This window comes from Tyto alba, unplaced genomic scaffold, assembly GCF_018691265.1.
Source record: "Tyto alba isolate M040663 unplaced genomic scaffold, T.alba_DEE_v4.0 Super-Scaffold_28, whole genome shotgun sequence".
NCBI classification, from domain to species: domain Eukaryota; kingdom Metazoa; phylum Chordata; class Aves; order Strigiformes; family Tytonidae; genus Tyto; species Tyto alba.
Window position 1 is genome coordinate 1,184,482 of NW_024881302.1, and position 18,370 is coordinate 1,202,851.

General features: G+C 44.9%; 1 protein-coding gene across 4 annotated transcripts in view; it reads right to left on the minus strand.

Moving 5' to 3' along the window:
* Nucleotides 1-7,098: 7,098 nt before the first annotated feature.
* The window catches only part of RBBP6 (RB binding protein 6, ubiquitin ligase), a 31,192-nt gene continuing 19,920 nt past the window's right edge, over nt 7,099-18,370 (minus strand). For 2 of the 4 annotated variants that reach the window (XM_042798316.1, XM_042798315.1), the window contains 9 exons: nt 17,640-17,743; nt 16,831-17,195; nt 15,645-15,741; nt 15,486-15,564; nt 15,326-15,383; nt 13,843-14,208; nt 13,383-13,484; nt 10,232-11,980; nt 7,099-9,091 (listed from right to left, as the gene is read on the minus strand). In XM_042798316.1, coding sequence (XP_042654250.1) covers nt 7,522-9,091; nt 10,232-11,980; nt 13,383-13,484; nt 13,843-14,208; nt 15,326-15,383; nt 15,486-15,564; nt 15,645-15,741; nt 16,831-17,195; nt 17,640-17,743 — 4,490 coding nt within the window. In that variant the 3' untranslated portion in view covers nt 7,099-7,521. The remainder of the gene's footprint in view (nt 9,092-10,231; nt 11,981-13,382; nt 13,485-13,842; nt 14,209-15,325; nt 15,384-15,485; nt 15,565-15,644; nt 15,742-16,830; nt 17,196-17,639; nt 17,744-18,370) is intronic. The other 2 variants (XM_042798318.1, XM_042798317.1) reach the window with 1 other exon arrangement.

An 18,370-nucleotide genomic window follows, 5' to 3' on the forward strand; every position in this document is an offset into this window, starting at 1 on the left:
CAGGTCCCCCCCGCCCTCCCGGAGGGGATGCGCTACTGGACCTGTTGGACACCAGCACAACTGACTTTGCTCTTCGCCCGGCCCACATCCCTCAGGATTTAGCAGTCTAGGTCAGGACTCTGAATTGTAGGAAAGCAAACTTCCAGCTCTTCAGGGAGTCAGTCGGTAGGACCCCCTGGGAAACTGCCCTCGGGGACGAGGGGGTAGAACAGAGCTGGCAGCTCTTTAAGGACATTTTCCATAGAGCCCTCGATCCCCAGGTGTAACAAATCAGGGAAGGATGCAAGAGACTGACTGCAGGACTGAGTGGAGACCTGCTGGTCAAACGAAAGGGCAAGAAGAAGTGCAGAGGCAGGGGATGCAGGGACAGGAATCCCGGGAAGAGTGTAGGGACAGTGCCCGGTTGTGTAGGGGTGGGGTCAGGAAGGCCGAGGTGCAGCTGGAGCTGAACTTGGCAAGGGATGCAAAGAACAATAAAAAGGGCTTCTACAGGTCCGTCGGCCAGGAAAGGAAGGTCAGAGAGAGCATACCTCCCAGATGAGCAAGACGGGCAAGCTGGTAACAACAGATGAGGAGTAGGCTGAGGTACTCAACAACTTTTTTGCCTCAGTCTTCACTATCAACCTCTCTTCCCACACCTCTCAAGTGGCTGGACCACGGGATGGGGACTGGGGGAGCAAAGTCCCTCCCACAGTAAGAGAAGATCAGGTTCGTGACCACCTGGGGAACCTGAACATCCATAAGTCTATGGGACCTGGCGAGATGCCTCCCTGAGTCCTGAGGGAATTGCCAAGCCACTCTCCAGGATATCTGAAAGGTCGTGGCAGTCAGGTGAAGTCCCTGGCGACTGGAAAAGGGGAAAAATTGCGCCCGTTTTTAAAAAGGCCAGGCTGGATGGGGCTTGGAGCACCCTGGTCTAGTGGAAGGTGTCCCTGCCTGGGGCAGGGTGGTTGGGACTAGATGGTCTTTAAGGCCCCTTTCACCAGAACCATTCTATGATTATTTTATTCCGTCCTCACGTGTAATGTATTTTTCAGTTAGGGAGGAACTGATAAATGCACATTTCTGGTGTAAGAGCACATTGTACAGACCGCAGCCCGTCTGCAAGGACCACAGCTGCGGTAGAAAATAAACAGATAAGGAAGAGGTGTTATCTTCATCAAATATTTCCTATCAGATTATATTTACAAATAATTTGAGCACACTGATGGTGGTTGTAGGGGAGGATGGTCTGGACAATAGAAACAGATATATGAAATAGAAAACAAGATGTGACAGTCATAATTGGAAGTAAAGATCACGTTCTGTCTGAAGTTACAGGCTAACACACATTCAATACCTGCCCCTCTCGGGGCAGCGTGGGAATGGGAAAGTCTGAGCTGTTTCCCCTGTTTTTCATGTATTTGATTCTCTGAGATTATCACAAAGATTTAATCAATATTGTTGCTGAAAATTGTATTACAAACAAAATATTCAAAACCAGCTCAGCAATATTTTGTCCAGGTTCATAAAAACAATTTAAAGTACTGGCTTAGATTCCAATTGAAATGTAAATTGCAACAAAAATCCTAACTTAATCATTTGCAAAGCAAGATTTACAAGAAAATAAGGATCTTACACGCTCCCTCTCTAGGCATAAGCATTTCAGGGACTGGCTCTGCCTGGGCAGATTAGAGCAGCGTTCACAAAACCACAGATTTCTGTTGTTACCTCCACAGAGGAATTCTGCAAACCCATTAATCGCTCACACAATGCAATTACACGGCTGTAAATGGGGCTAAATAACTTCAAAATTAAACAGCAAATGGAAAAAAGCCCTAAGATTTCCCAAACACAGAACTGTTTGCAATTTTTAACTTTGGTTCAGAATCACTAACTTCTTCCCATGAATTTTCCCTCCTCCCGAGACTGATCGCAGGTAATTTCAGCAGAATAACTCATTTGTGAGTGCGGGCAGAGCTGCTGCCCGGCGGGGTGGGTGAAGGCTGCGGGTGGCTCTGCCTGGACGGGCGAGATCGGCGCTCGGGCCGGCAGAACCAACACCTTCCCTTTGCCAAACCCGCCGCACCGCACGCTCGCAAGCTTTCTGTGATTTTGGAGGCACTCGGGGCCAGGGCAAGCACCCGGAGACGGGGAGGGAGCAGAGGGACCCCCCATGCCCCCCAGCTCCGCGCTGGCCATGGCTGGGGGGGCTGCTTCCCCAGCCAGAAACGGGGCCCGTGCCGGGGTGGGTCACCTCTTGCACCACGGGCTGTAACGAGGAGCTGAGCAGCACGACGAGGTGGCCCTGTGGCTTTTGCGCCCCAGCCTCGTCCCCGGGGGCAGAGGGGCCCCAGAAACAAGCCAGGGCGAGGGGGGTCAGGGCTGCCACATCCCCGCCAGCCCTCCCTCCGGGGCTGGGACAAGAGCTTTGCCCCTTCTCTGTGCCTCCATACACCAGCTGCCCCCCTTGGTGCCAGCCCAGCCGGGGCCCCCCTTGGGGCTGGTACCCCGGCACCCCCCGCCAGAGCCCAGCTTCCCGGCACCAGCCCTGGATTAATCATCTCGGCGCTGGAGAGCGGGTGCCTCTGTCCTCCCAGCTGGGCACGAGCTCTACTGCCCGTTTCTCGAATGAGTTAATTACTCATCAATCCCGGGCAGGAGTCCAGCTCCAACCCCGCTGCCATCACGCAGCGGAGCAGCTCGGCGAGAGCCACGTCCCCAAAGCCGGCAGAGCCCGATAGCCGCCACCAGCCCCCGCGTGCTGCTCTCCCTTTTTTAATTAGGGAGCCTCCTTCCCCTGAAAGGTGCACTCCCCCACCGGCTCACCCAGCATCCCCCAGCCCAGCGGGACTCCTGAAAGCTCCAGGCCTTGATTAGCTCTTCCTTTTAATTAGTCTCATTCAGAGGTGGTGCCTCTTTCAACCTTGGGCTGCCTTTGCTTTCTCTTCTGACCCGTTAACTGAACCCGGGGGGCAGCAGCTGCCTCCCCCCGCCGTGGGCTGGTGCCCATGACAAGGTGACCTTCCCTGCCAGGTCCCCTCCTCACCAGCCACCGACCCTACAGCGAAACCCTGGGGTGCAATCGCTGCCCAGAGCCGGCCCCGCTCCCCGGCCAGCCTGCTCCCGAGCCCTCGCGCCCCAGAGCTGCCCCACCGCCAGCCCCACGTCCTGCTCCAGCTGGCTTTGCAGACAGAATGGCTCGATGACTGCTCTATTCATGCAGGATCCCTGCCAAGTGGACAGCTAAGCTCACAATATGATTGTTTTATATTAAAATTCTTCCCAGGGAACCCAATTCCAGGGCAACGATGCAAAACCCAAATCTCAGTTGATCCCATTTCAATATAAAACCCAGCATCTAAAAAACAAGCCCCTCAGCTCGCCAGGCCAGAACACAAGCAGCAATTTGGCAACCACTTCTTTAAAAGCTGTGCTTTCTGCTTGGCATTTGGGCTCAGTCAGGAACTTAAAGTTCAGTAACAAACGCTCCAGTCTTGGCAGATACCAGGCTCCACACAGAAATTAATCTCCACTTCCCTCCTTCCACAGAAAGCAGTATTTGATCGAAGCTGATGAGCAGGGTTAGCTGCACATCTAACCCCGCCAGGGCGGAGATCGTTACCCAGACAGGATGGGCGTGCGCCGCTTTTGCTATTTAAGAGCACTTAAGGGATGCTAAGGAATACACAGCAATGCCTTTAACTCCGGTGGCCTCGCCATGGGGTGACGTGCCACAGGGGACTGAGGTACCTCAACCCCCGACAGCCAGACACCTCTCACCCCGTGTAAACGTGGAGATTTTGTGGACTCAGACCCGGTTGTGACTGGTTCCCAGTGCGGGGTCTGCCTTGGCACCGAGGACCAACAGCAAACCCGGGATCCTTCTGGTCTGTCAGTTACTCACACTGCAGCGCAGGCAGCGTGGAGCCTCTCCCTTAGTTTGTGCTAACCGCAGCAGTTTGGGATTTCGCACGGTCCGTTATTTTTCAGAGAATCTGCCAGTCGTAGACTCAAAGTGCCCTTCTCATTCCTTGTTCTGGGGCCGATCAGATGCCGGGCGCATTGCCCTCCATCCCCTGGCAGGTGCTTCCCGCAGCGTCTCCCCGAACCCGGTTTACTTCTTCCGCTGCTTCCCCGTCGGACAACACACCCTACGCCAACGACTGACAAAACCGCTGCCACCCTCTTCATCGTCACCCCTACAAACCCCGTTTTGAATCAGAAGCAGCAGCCGCCCCAGCCCTCGGCCACCCCCGGACGCCCCCGCAGTGTCCCCCGGGGCCCGGCCCCCGGCTAGCGCGACGAGGCGAAACCACGGGCACCGGCCCTATATACGGGTATAGAATATTCAGCCGCATTTGGATCGGTATCACAACAAATCCACAAATACATTCCCATCCTCTCCCCCTTCGGAGGAAGGCAGAGGTTCTGCTCTGCAGCCGCCCGAGGTGGAACGCCATCCCCCGGGTTAAAGGCAGCGCTCCGGCAGCACCCCGGCACCCCCGTTCCAGCAGCTGTTCCATCGGAACCTTGCTTAACGCGCTATTTTCTTTAGCCCACGATCCTTGTATTTTACTAAACTGAATCTCCCTAAAGCTGGCTACAATCAACCTTTTCTGGTGAAAACCGAGCAAAAGAGTATTCGCCTCTATTGTTCCTTCTCTCTCATTAAACGAGTGGAAGCTTCTCCTTCCTGGCCTTTACTTCTAAAATGCAAAACAATTATTAGGGGTTCCAACTAAAACTCATTTTCTGTTCCAGGTTTCTTATTTTCACCTCTACCCATTATTATCCCGTGCCTTCCGCCCCCACCTTCTCACACACTCCTCGATTTCTGAGTTGTGGATGACAACCCACACGTCTGTTGCTCGCTTTGGGGTACCTTTCTGCTTGGTCACTTCCACTTCAGATCTTCAAACCACCGCCTCTCCTGAGCGTTTCCAGTTTAAGAGTTGCTGCCTCTCTGTGTTCAGACCCCTCCTGCCCAGCCGACGAGGGGGGATGAGGTCTGCTGGCCCGAGGCTCCCCTGCAGACAGCCCTGCGATCGTTTCGGCAGCACGGACCACGCTCACCTTCAGCAGACGACCAAAGAGTCGTGTTCCAGAAGGAACATATGAAATCTGCTCACCAACATCTGTTCCTTATGTCCGAACGAGAGTCAACACGTACTCTGCTCTGCCAGCGTGCTTTCCTTCGCTGCAGCTAAACCCACATTCCCTGTTCCACCAGCTGAGGCCAAACGTCTCCCAGGAGCTTCCACCCTCACCCAGGGAGCCGCCTTCGGCCCGTCCCTTCACACCTCCACAGGCACTGCCCAACAGGCAGAAATTCAGCCAGACGACTTCTAACCACGACTGCAAGTAAAAACCACCTATTCAGGCCTGCACGTAACTGTGTTCCAGGTGTCTTCAGCTCAGAGAACTCGGAAAAAAAAAGTAATCATAAACACCATGTGCAGTGTAAACTAAACTCAGGGGAGACTGAAAAGTCATCAGTAATGCTGCTGCGGTGCTCTGGAAACAGGAGAGTTTGAGCATTAACAGGCACTGACTACAGCTTTGTCAGCACAAGGTTATATAAAAACATGCGTTTTGGCTCTTTTTATAGAGCTACTCCATAAAGAAACTTCCAAAATTTTACTTCCATGCAAGTTTACTAATTATTCTGAACCTTGCTAACAAAGCACGCTTAACACATTCCAACTCGAGTAAGAACCCCGTTTCACCAAGCCCTAAGTTTTCTGTTTCATCAGGCTGAAGAATGCTCAGAGAGAACGGAGCAAAATAAGCGGCCGGGTTCCCACGGCGGATCCCGAGGAGCACAGCCGAGGCAAAGGCAGGGCCCGAGGCTGCTGCACCTCCCACAGCCCCGGGGCAGGACGAGCACATTTAACCACCACTACCGACACGACACGTGGGTTTTGATTCTGGGAGGGAAGAACGTGAGCGGCTTCATTAGAAAGCCTGCTTTACTTTGTGCAGGGAACACCTGAAATCCACCCAGAACGCCCTGACGTGAAAAGGCACAGAGTTGCAAGTGCAAACCAGGACTAATTCTGGCTTGTTGTTGTTTTAGCCGTCAGGAGTGCAGGATGCTGCCTCTAACCCGACACTTAAAATGTGAGAGTCACCCCCACCAAAAAGCAAGACGAATTATTATTTTCCTATTCCTGTACTGCTAAATACCCCAGTAACAGCACCTACGTACACAGCGACACTTTTTGAACAAAATAGTCTCCGCAAGCAGGAAGCCCTGAAATGCTGCTTTAATTTATAGTACTTTCAAACAGAACTCTTTTGGGGTAAATCCCACAGCCAAACAGTCGAGGGCTTTCACTACCGAGCTCGGTTGTTACCGGGATGTTACACCCTTAACGCACAACGAGGAGTATTTCCTACCACACTGGCTTTCTGGCAGTTGAGCAACATCCACCACTGCCATTTCTTTTTTTTTTGTTTTAAATTACATCTGTCTTAAAATTATCATGCTAATTAAATTCACATTTTCTAGATTTCCTATCACTGTTCAAAGCAGAAGCCTGCCTTTCTAGTGGGCCTTCTTCTGCCAAACTTTTTTGCTGAACCCCACATTTAATGGGTTAGTCCTGTACCTGCTGGCACCACCATATGAAAATACTACTAATAAAGCTTCTATTTAAAAAAAACACAAACATCTTGCTGATCAGCATTGTTGAGAGAAAATACAGGTTACAGGGCATCTCAAAGTGTACATGTAAATGTTCGCTGGCAAACGACAACAGCTTTCTAAACAAACTAGAACAATGTTGAAATGTGACAGCTTCCTATGTAACATTATTTTAAAAGTCAGTACCAGCTGTTAATAACGGCTGTATTTTTGGGGCCATACACTACCTTTTACAGTATAAAAACAAGTCTACTTGGCACATGAAAAAAGTGCACCTCTTGGCAGTACCTCCCCACATTGCACCAGTTCAAAAGATTTAAAGTCCGACCAGTCTTTCCAAAATTAAACCCACTGATATGTTATTTTTCATACATGTCAGCCACCAGCAGGCATTTATGGGGAGCTTTTTTCTGCCACTGGCCTCTTCTCTGCTAAAGTTCGGCTATCGCTGGAAATCTCATCACATGGGATCGTTTACTGAAAATTTTTTATTGTAATCAAAAAGTGACATAACAGGGCTGTAATGTATTCTGCAAATCATTCTGCTGATATTTTATAACTGATACCAGCTTCTTCTGCCAGGCAATTAAAAAAAAATTCAAATGTGAAAATTTTCACAGTACAGTAAACTCCACCCAAACTAATTAATGGTGGTTAAAAATAAGATGCCCCAGCAAAACCTTTCATGTTACATGGTCACAACTCACAATTCTGTACAAAATGTTCACTTTTATAAAGCTCTGATGTAAAAATCAAATAATCAAGCAGCAATATTTTAAGTGCAGCACAGGGTCTTTCATGTCATTATTTACAACGCTTGAATTGGTTTACATTTTAACAAAATTTAATACAGATGACTTAGGAATTAAGTCATTTTCTTATTATCTGTCATTCTATGTAGTGACAGATTTCACTTTTTGGTCATCTTTCTCTTTATCTTTGCTCTTCTTCGATTTTTTCTTCTTGTGTTTGTGTTTTTGGCTCTTTTCCAATTCCGTTTCGTTTCCAACGTGTTTCTTATGCTTCTTATGTTTCTTATGCTTCTTGTGCTTCTTCTTCTCTTTCTTCTTTTTCTTTTTCTTGCTGTCTTGACTCTCTCCTGAGCTGGCACTGCTGCTGTGGCTTCGAGTCTGACTCTCAGAGGGGCTCTGACTACGGCTGCGGCTAACGCTGGGGCTGCTTTGACTCTGGCTTCGGCTCGCTTCAGGCTGGTCAGCCGCAGCCGGCGCTGCCGGGTCCTCCTTCACCTTATCACCAGCCTTTTCTTTGGGCTCCTTCGGATTTTTTCCCGCAGCTTCCTCATCTTTTGCAGATACATTACTCTCACTGTCACTTTCGTTGTAGTCTGGTACAAACGCAGCCTCATCAGTCTCTCGAGTTAGGTCGGAAGACAGCCGTGAGGAGCTGCTTACCTGAGGCTTGGGCTTGACGACATTTTTATCGTTTTGTCCAGTCACGTTCTCTTTCTCACTTTTTACTTCCGGTGATTCTTGTTTCAAAGGTGGTTTATTACCACCTGGCTCTTTCTCTTTATTGCTCTTTGCTTCCGGCACGTGCTTCTCTTTCTCTTTTCCTGAATTTTTGTCTGGAGGTTTGTGTTCCTCCAGCGCACGCTTGGAGTCGTGAGCAGCTTTGTGATCAGACTGCTTCCGCTCCCGCGGAGGACTGTAGCTGCTCCTTTTGGCATCTCCCGCGCCCTTTTTGGAGGGCTCTGCTCGTTCATCCCTCGGCTTGCTTTTCTGTACCGACGCAGATTCTCTGTTTCGAGAAGGGGAGTCTTTTCTCCTTGCTAATTCACTCTTTTCATCTCTACGCTTGGAACTAGAATGATCTCTGCTGCCATCATGGTCAGACTTTTTGTCTCTGTTGGGAGTAAAGTCTTTAGCAGTCGATCCACGGCCAGTATCGTGTTTCTCTGAAGATCTGCTGTCTTTGGAAGATTGAGAAATATTTTTTCCATTTCCTTGCTCAGCTGCACGTTCTGAGTGGTCTTTTTCTGGCTGAACACTGCTCTTTCTCTTCTCAGAAGAGTCCTTGTCTGACAATGAATGATCTCGATCTTTGGTTTTTCCTTTTTCATTCGACATAGAACTTTTTGAACTTTTTGCATCATGCTGGGAGCTTTCATAACTCACCTCTTTTGTAGTTTTCTGTGTTTTCTCCAAAGGCTCCATTTCTTTTTCATTGTGTTTTACGGGGTTTGGTGGCTTAGCACTCACATTTTTTATAACACTAGCAGGTTTTCCTACGTTTGCAGGCACCTGGGTAGATTTAATGTCTTCCTCTTCAGACTCAAAGTCATCTTTATCCCACTTTGACTGAGGGACCTGGATCATAATAATGACATCTTCAGCAGGGGCTGTAATATCATTATTATATTCCTCCATGGTCTTAATGACAGTTCGTTTTGTATCTGGCTTTTCTTCAGTCTTTCTAACGGGGCTTCCTCCAGTAGAACTAGTGCTAAAAGTAAAAAAAAAGCATACATTAGTAACGGGTGAGATACACACACTGCCATCTTTTGTAACATTTTATAAAATGACTTTTGTTTCAGTGCCAAATCTTCGGCATTTTTTCAAAAGATGTTCCATTAAGGGAACAGATGAGAGAAAGGATGAGTCCACTAGCTGAGCTTATGAGCAATCAATTAATTTGGTATCTTGCCACTCTGCATTTAATGAACAAAGACATGAGATTATCAGATTGGGGACTGTCTGATCTGGTAATTCCTTCATGTCCTATTTCTACCAATGGCAGATAAATTAGATAGTCTTGTTTCAACATGTAAGCAAGCAATTACGGAGAGGTATACACAACCAAAGTTTTATCCTCATGTCCCAGTCTTGTTCTTAAGAATTACGTACATTTTAAAAAACCTAAGATATTGTCTTGATATTCTAAAGTCTCTAGCAGGGTCTTAAATGTTTTGAGTTTGCTTAGTCTTGCTTCTTTAGACACTGAAATATAAGTAGTAACAGCTCCACAACAGATCACTTTTTTTTTTTTTTCCCAGATGTCACACAATGGAATATAGAAGACACACCTCCAAGGTAAGTGCCAAAAAAAGCTGGCACTCAGCTGGAAGCAGCGTACCTGTGTCAACATGGCACTGTGCTCAAAGCTGGAATCAGTACAATATATTGGCAACCAAGCTGCTATTTCTGCGAGGTATAATTGCATGTCATACTGACAAAAGTAATCATTACAGTACCTTGAAATTTTTAAAATGCAAAATATTACATGGTATAGACACGTCTGTTACCCTTGCCTTTAGCAATAAGCTGGATTTGAAGGAAGACAGAGAGAGGACACCTCAGAGAGTCACCGTGTAATGGATAAGAAGAGGGGGAAAAACGTCCCAGAAGTAAGGGTCAAACAACATGTTACCAATGATTTGACCTTATTAGCTTTCTGTGCAGTACAGACTGCTTGTTTTAACAAAATGTGATTTTGACTCTAGTACAGTTTAACAGGAGAGATCACATATAATTCACTCATTTAGCACAGTTTTCACCGTTCCTTTCATCAGTCACCATGAAGTTTACATTTTGAGGGGGAGGGGAAAGGAGGAAAGGAAGAATAGGAAAAGAACTGTTGAGGTACCTGGTGTAATCTACAAGAGTTGAACTAGATCCATCAGCTGCTGTGACTTTTCTTCTCACTTTTCCCTTTGCTTTTTCTTGTTTAACTTTGCTGCTGCTCGGCTCAGGTTTCTCAACAGGTTCTTTTGCAGGTGGCACATTTTCTCCACTCACAATCTTTTTGCCAGTTTCTCGGTTAAGTTTAATTTTTTTTGCAGGGTTGTTAAGAAAAGCAGATTTATCCTTTTCTGGAGTTCGCTCTCCTTTTTCACCATCAGGCTCAGTCTTCCCCTTCGGCGATGTTTTTGATTCAGCAGTTTCTGGTTTAGAGGTCTTCACTGAAGTGGCTTCATGTTCTTTATCAACCTTTTCATCTGCTTTTCTTTTTCTCTTTTCAGGCTTTGCATCAGGAGGTTTGCTTTTTTCAGCAGGTTTTTTTGACTTGTCCTCTTTGTTGGAGGGCTTCTCTGACTTGGCTTCTTTTGGATGGTCTTTCTTTGCCTTTTCCTCCTTGGCTGGTCTGGTTTCTGGGTGATCTTTTGTCACTTTTGGGTGAACTTTCCGCGGGGTACCAAGAGCCTTCTCATCCTTTTGAGAGGAAGATGTTTTAACACTGTCTGTCTTTGGCAGCTCCTCCTTCACTTTTTTCACAGGAGGTTCTGTTCGAGGAGATTTTTCACGATCAGTGTCCACCTTCTCTTGGGAAGCTTTAGCTGGTTTTATTATCGTGTCTTTCTTAGGAGGAACAGCCACTTCCACTTTCCGCTTGGTCTTGTCGATTTTTGCTTTTGGCTTATCCTTCTCTTTTTTCTCCTTTTCAGACACTGGTTTGAAAGCAATAGAATCTGCTTCCATAGGCTCGTCTCTCACAGGGGTGGCATCATCTCTGCTTGGGACCATGAACAGAGAGTCCGTTTTAACGTCTTCTGCTGCAACTGGCTCTCTTGGTTTCCTCACGCCTTCTAACAAGTCAGCATTGGGAAATCCTTCACTCTCATCCCCTTTTCTTCTCTTCCGGTGTTTTTTATGTTTATTTCCTTTGCCATCTCCCAGTGGATTTTCCACCTCCTTCTCTTTTGACTTTGTAGGATCTTTGACGCCATGGCTCTCTCTTCCAGAAGGTTTTTCAGGGTAATTTCCAGCTAGATTACGATTTCGGTGGCTCTGCCCACCAGGATAATCCTCCCTACGTCCCCGAGCATATGGCGAATTCTCTCTTCTGGTCCCAGGTGGACCAAACCTATCCGGAGAAAAGTTCTCTCTGTTTACTGGAGGTCGGGGCTGAGTGCCAACAGGATAGCCCTTGTAAAACTTTTCATACCATTCTCTGTAGTTCCTTTCCCATTCTCTGTATCTTTCCTTTTCAAAGGGATCTCTAAAGTCAACAGATCGGCCGTAGTAAGCCTTCATATCATATGGTGGCACTTCTCTGTATCTGTTAAAATACTCCCTTTCTCCTTCTGTTTGAGGTATAGTCCGTTTAGTGGGAGACTGGCCTCTAAATACAGGAGACCTTGACCGTGAATGGTACCTTCTGTATGGGGGTGACCTTGACCTTGACCGGTGATAACCATGTGACCTTGACCTAGAACGATAGTTACGACTCTTCCCTTTGCCTCTTCTTGGATACGGCGGTGATCGTGAGTAGGAACGAGAATGGGAACGACTGAACGACCGAGAATAGGAGCGAGAGCGGGAAGAACCTGATCTTGACTTGGAGTAGGTGTATGAACTTCTAGAGTAAGATGAAGCACTATAGGGAGACTTGGACCTTGAAAAAAAAAAACACAACACAAAAAAAAAATAAATGAAGTTAATTCAAAACAGCTACTCTCCCCAATTTTTTTCCTCTCCATATGCTTATGTCAAAGCTTCTTTCAGCTGCTGACATAATGCTACTGCAAATTGAAGAACCTGATAACATGTAAAAGTTTCTGCTTACAAGACAGAACAGCTGCTGCTTTGTTAGTGTAAAAACATACAGGAAGGGTGAGTCTATTTCCACTCACTTCTATCACATGAACTACCACAGCTATTGACTGATTTAAGGTGGGGTATACTGGCCTCTACTGGTACGTGAACAAGCACATTTTTCACTACTCAGCAACTACATGCAGTGCAAGTCATTTTTGTTGCAGTATGATGTAAAAAGAGCAGGTCTTAATGGCTACAATGCAGTTTCAAACATCAAGAAAACACGATTTAGCCTGAAGACTGTAAAGCTCAATTTCAGAATGCCAGCTTAGCCTATTTAACTTCACTACTAATTTGGCAATTTGTACAGGATGCAAAACACTTGTACTGCAATCTTACATGCAGGCCTATTTAGTCCACTTCTGGCCACACGTCCTAGAAAAATTTTGCACATATGTCTAGCTCCAACCAAGCCCAGTGACTGCATTTCAAGAAAAATCATATCTAAAAGCTTCTAAACTCAGCCTCTAGTAATGTGACTCAATGTCGTTACTCTAGGAAAGATGCTGACACAAACAGCTTATTCAGACTCCTGCCCAAGTGATTTGTGGAGATAGGAAACATCTGCTAGCCTGAGTTTTTTCTTCCTAAGTTTTGACTTTATTATTTTTTAAAGAACCATTTCACATTATTCTGCATATGTTCATTAGCATCATTGCTCCTTCTCAAAGTCCTTCACCAATTTAAGATTTCATTAAAAACAAGTCTGATCTTTTAACACCTAAGAAAAATTTAACAATGCCAACAAAATACTAGCAAGAGTCACCACTCTGCAGTCCAGGTTAAAATCTCTCCGTGTATCCACATGAGATAAACAACAGAGGAAATGAAGACAATTTCTCTCCCCTATCTCCTTCGAAGTGCTTTGAGGTAATGGTTACAATCAGAATAGGGAGACGCAGAAAATCCAGCAACTGCACCTATTCAGGCTCTAGCCCCCTCACGGCTGTCAGGGGAAGGATGTTATTGGAGAGTTGTTTTAGTAAGAGAGACACCTGCTCCTTAGCAACTGCTGCCAAATTATCACTCTCAGTCAACTGTAATCTCTGCCATATTCGAGCTAGTAACCTACACATGAAACTCCTCTCACTGCTAATCCCTTGGATCATCCAATCCAGCTAACAATAGAGGTGGAGTGGAACTCCTCCTGATTCTTCTAGACAATCTGCTTCTCCATTACGGACATGTAAAGCAGTTACCTGGAAAACGAACGCCTACGCTCCTTTTGAATCTTTTTATATTCCATCAATTCCTTAGCAAAATCATTTGTAAACTCATCAAGTTTGGACTTTTTCTTTTCCCTGTTAAAATAAGTTTGACCTTTATTACAATTATAGTTTGACCTTTATTACAAAAAAGACATAAAGAAACAAAACATGGCCAATATGAGAAAATGTATACTGCATGCAAATGCAAAAGGTGAACATCCTATTTAAGCAAAAACAGTTTAGAATTCCTACAAGTTTTAGGGAAAGTTTTAGAATTACATTTGTCTCGTTTTAGCTTTGTATGTTTACCATCTGCAACGAAAAAGTATATTGAAAAAAACACTACGTCATTTTTGCTTATGTCAGATGTACTTTAGCGTAACTGCAGTCCGATATGCTATTGAAATACAAAAATGAAAAACAATGCGACTTCATTGAGCCAAATACTTACTCCTCTTTAAGTCTCCGCTGTTCTCTGTAAAACTCCTCCCTAGATAAGGGAGGTGCTTGTGTCGTTGGGATGGTATTTGAATGAGCCGCTGGTACTGCTGTTGGCACCCAAGCTGATGACATGTTTGCAGGAGCTGGGGGATATCCTGGAGGGGGGACAGTGTACCCAGCCGACGGAGGCTGACCAGGTGGAAACTGAGGAGGAAACTGTGGTGGTGGTACCCCCGGCGGAAGAGGAAGTGCGTGGGGTGGTGGAGGGTACAAGGGAGGTGGAGGCACAGGCACAAAGACCGGGGTCGACGCTGGTAGAGTTGGGGCCTGAGTCCTTTGGGCACGTTCACTGTGCGGGCGTCCTCGATTTGTACTTCTGAAGAAACCCAAAACCACATGTCACCGTTTGTTACGTGTGTAACGTTTCAGCACGGCGGCGAGCACTCCTTGTTCTCAGCTGAACCGTTTTTCTCCCTGCTTTCTGTTTGTTTGAGACTACACTCATTTCTCGACCCTCATACTTGCCCTCCACACCCTCACCCCCAACAGGTCCCTCAGTCTTCTCTCCTCACACTCAGCTTTGTGGCTGTGGATGGAGGCCGCCCGTGCCCGAAAGACTCCCCCCTCCCACGTGCCACGTGCGCACTGTTCCTCTGCCACTCCTGGATATGCTTAATACTTCACACTCCTGATCTTTGAAGTCCTGCAGATATTAACTCATCTTCTCTCAAATTTCTCCTAACTTCTCCCATATACACTTCCTACGTTGTTGCCTCATGACGATGTACTTGGCCTGTTCTTGCCCCTGAATTTCTATTTCCTTGCTTGATGAATTTGAGATTTTATATAATCTGTGGGATGGATCCTGCTTTTTGGTTTGATTTATCATTAAGATTTTATAAACACAATACACTCTCTTACATCTATCTGTAACAAATATATACCAAATCAAAGGACTAACTTGACACTGCAGTAATAGATAAAGCAGACTCTTCTCTAACTGAAAGCAGCTTGGCTGTCCCAGATGACTAAATTAAGGAAATTCAAAATTGTCATAAAGTAACAATGTTGACTTTTCCAGTAATTTGCTCAATCAATATCAACTAAGTTGTTAAAGAATGCTTGAGACTGATTTCTATTGGGAAATCAGTGTATTCAGCCAGTAACCAAAAGGGTAGCTTTCCATCTGATCTTCTAATTGTATGTGATTTTTACATGTAATTATGGTTTTCTCAAAAAGCGTTCATTTTTCACAGTCCTCTTTTCAATTATGTACTGGAGTTTTGTTTTAAATACTCTTACTGCAAGCACAGATCCTCTTTGTTAAAGCTAATTCAAATTAAGCCACTTAAAAATTAATTATCACTTGTATTCTCCACGACTATATACGCATACTTATTTCATTATAAATAGGCTGTTGCATAAGTTACGTGTTATGGCCTAATGTAACAGGTTACAAGTAGTGATATACTGAATTTCTGTAGAATACTTACAGTTCCCAGCCTGGTCTGCCACCTGCTGAGCGAATGGTACCGGCTCTCATTGGATGACCTTTTGGAAGCGTGGAGAGGAAAAATAAAAAAAAAAAACAAATCATTCAGTTTATCTGAAGATCATTTTTTTAGAAGAAACTCTAAAGTTACAGTTACTTACCAGTTGTGGGTATTGATTGTCCTTGAGGGCCCAGAAGACTTGGTAATGCTGGTTGTCTTAGCACAGGAACCTGATAGCCCTGGTGAGTAAATGCAAACAGTTAAAAAATAAGCTCTACTGAAACAGAAGAATCATTGAGTATGTTGAAATAAAATTTACCTTCTCTTCCAACAAACTACTGATTGACAGAGAGGAAGATTTAGAAAGTTCAGCAGCAGTCACCAGAGCAGCAGGAGGTATAACAGTGTCGGCATCACTACGACAAAAAAATTATATTTTTATTATTCAAACGTTGTTTTGAAGTGCTACTTTACATTTCAAGACCAAAGTGAGAAAAGGCTGACTACTGTACATGGAAAAACAAAACAATAACCTTCACCAGATTTACAACTGTGAAGTTGGCCGATTCCAAATGAAGCACTGAAGAGAAGTCAATTTGGACTACTGGCATTTCAAGAGGAAGCTCTCTGGAAAAATATTTTATTAAGCTAGCTGCACATGAAAGGATTAGAGCACGTATGACTTACACACCACACCTCAGTTCTGGAAGATTCAAGAACTGAAGTTCTATTAGGAAATGTTTATGTGCTAGTTCAGTGGCTGCCTTAGAGGCTCTTTTGAATTGTGATCCTTTGTATTCAGTGGTACAGCTGAGCCTGACAGTCTTCTGGACAGAGCGGCTGTTTGCATTCAAGGCACAAAGTTGAAAGGATATAAGCCCTAAACAATAGTACAGATTTTAAATGTATTTTCATATGACTTCACTGTGTTGTGAACTCAGACTTTCATGTTTGCAAATACTTCAAATTGACAGTGTTTCAGTGTTTATTATGCAACACTGACTACACCGTGTATTACCAAGGATGACTGATTTATCATAATATTGATGAAAGAAATACCGTAGAAAAAAGTAACGTGAAAGCACTTGGTCAATTTTACCTCTAATTGTGTTTTTACACTTTTCACGAAAATATTATTTCCTCAGAACTAAAGAGAAATTAATGCGGCTCAAGAAGGTTTGACGTAACTAAATGGTTACTTTAGGAGCTGCTAACCACGTAAAATCAAAGGGCTCCTAGGGAAAAAAAAGCTCCTCTTTCGGGGTAAACATGTACTGAATGACTGATAAGGGAACCAAACAAGAAACACCTCTGAGAAAACTCTTGCATGAGGCACACTTTTAACTTATTGAAGTATCCTCAAAGCAAAATCAAAACCCAGAACTTCCACGATTATCTGGAAATGTCACTCATGATACATAAATCGCTAGCTGAGGAGCTCAAGAAGAATCTAAGTTAAGCATTTCGGTGTCTGTTATATTTATGCTACCTACAGATTTACTCACCGAAAAGGCCCATCTGGCTTCTCACCACGGAGAGACAGGGACACTGCTGGAGGGAGATCAGAGACCACGACAGAAGACGGATTTACTGGCAGCCCAGCTGCCACAGGTGACTGACCAGGGGCCAACGACGACAAAGCAGCCGCAGAACGAGAGGCCAGAGAAGCCAACGGAATCATCAGCGGGTCCTGCTGCCTGGAAATTGCTGGCCGGAGTAGAGGCTGCAGGTTGCGCGTTATCGTCTGTCTCATTAGGGGTGGTGGAGGTGGTGGCGGTGGCGGCGGCTGCTGCTGCTGCTGCTGCTGCTGCTGAATCTGCTTACGGAGCCTTTTTGTATAGCCGGTTTCATTTTTGAAGTTGTTCACAGCCTAGAAGCAGAAGAACATTTACAAAAAGGTACTCTGAAACTTCAGTAGATCCACGAACAAAAGCCTCCACAGAGTAAAATTACTTGCGCATTCCTGTAAATGCTATTCATCCTCAAATAAATCAACATACAGATATATGAACATATCACATTAAACACTGATAGCAATGACTGGTATCTCAGAGTATCTGTATTTAAAGCATTTCAGTGCCAACACTAATTTCAAAAGTAAGGGAATCACATTAAACAAAAGTGTGACCTGAATTTGCCAGATTGTCTCTAAAGAGTTGTAAGCTCCTGTAACAGTTAATGTTTCTGAAAAGTAAACTTAGCCTTATTCAATTTAGCCTTGCTTAAACAGATGTAAATTTCTATTTTCTTCCTTTACAGCTTTTTACAAACAGACTTTTCTTACAAATAGTTTATGTAAAAGTAATCATGTTACCTGGCGTAGGAACTTGTTGGCAATTAAAGCATCAGGAGAAACATCTGTCTGATGACACGTTGGGCACGTGTGTTCCTCAGATTCCAGTAATGCTGTTCTAATACCTGTGAATAATTAGAAACATCGAAATACTCAGTAGCTAAACTATGGAATTTTGGGGGTTCTAATTAATTATAAAAACATGTATATGAATAATGGGTGAATATGGTCTTGAATTGAGAGCATGAAGCTATAAACGTTCAAGAGTGTAAAAAATTTATAGTATTCAGCAAATAACTATACAGTTTTGATATTTCACTACTGTAATATCTGAGAATGTAGAGTAGGCTGTTTTGACTAGTCTTGTTTTGTGATGTTCTGACTAGTCTTTTTTCTACCATCTAGTACAGTGAGAAGTTACCAACCTCAAGGTTAATGAATAAAACACCAGTAGAAGCTCTGAGTTCTGAAGGTTTTAACCAAATGCCTAACTAGTCGTTTGTTGCGGACCACAGTAAGTCACCAGAGTTGGCCACAGAATTTTGTACAAGGGCTGTGGACAAACTAAATGCATTCAGTTTCCAATGCTGTCATCACCTGCACAGATTACACACTTTTCCCATACTCATCCTTCTGTATGTGAAGAAGACTCAACTAGATAAGTAAAAAGGGAAAAAAACCTTTTTTTTTTTTGTTTGTTTTGTTTTTTCCTTTCTACAAGAAGAGTGCTTTCTTATTCAGGGTATACTTAA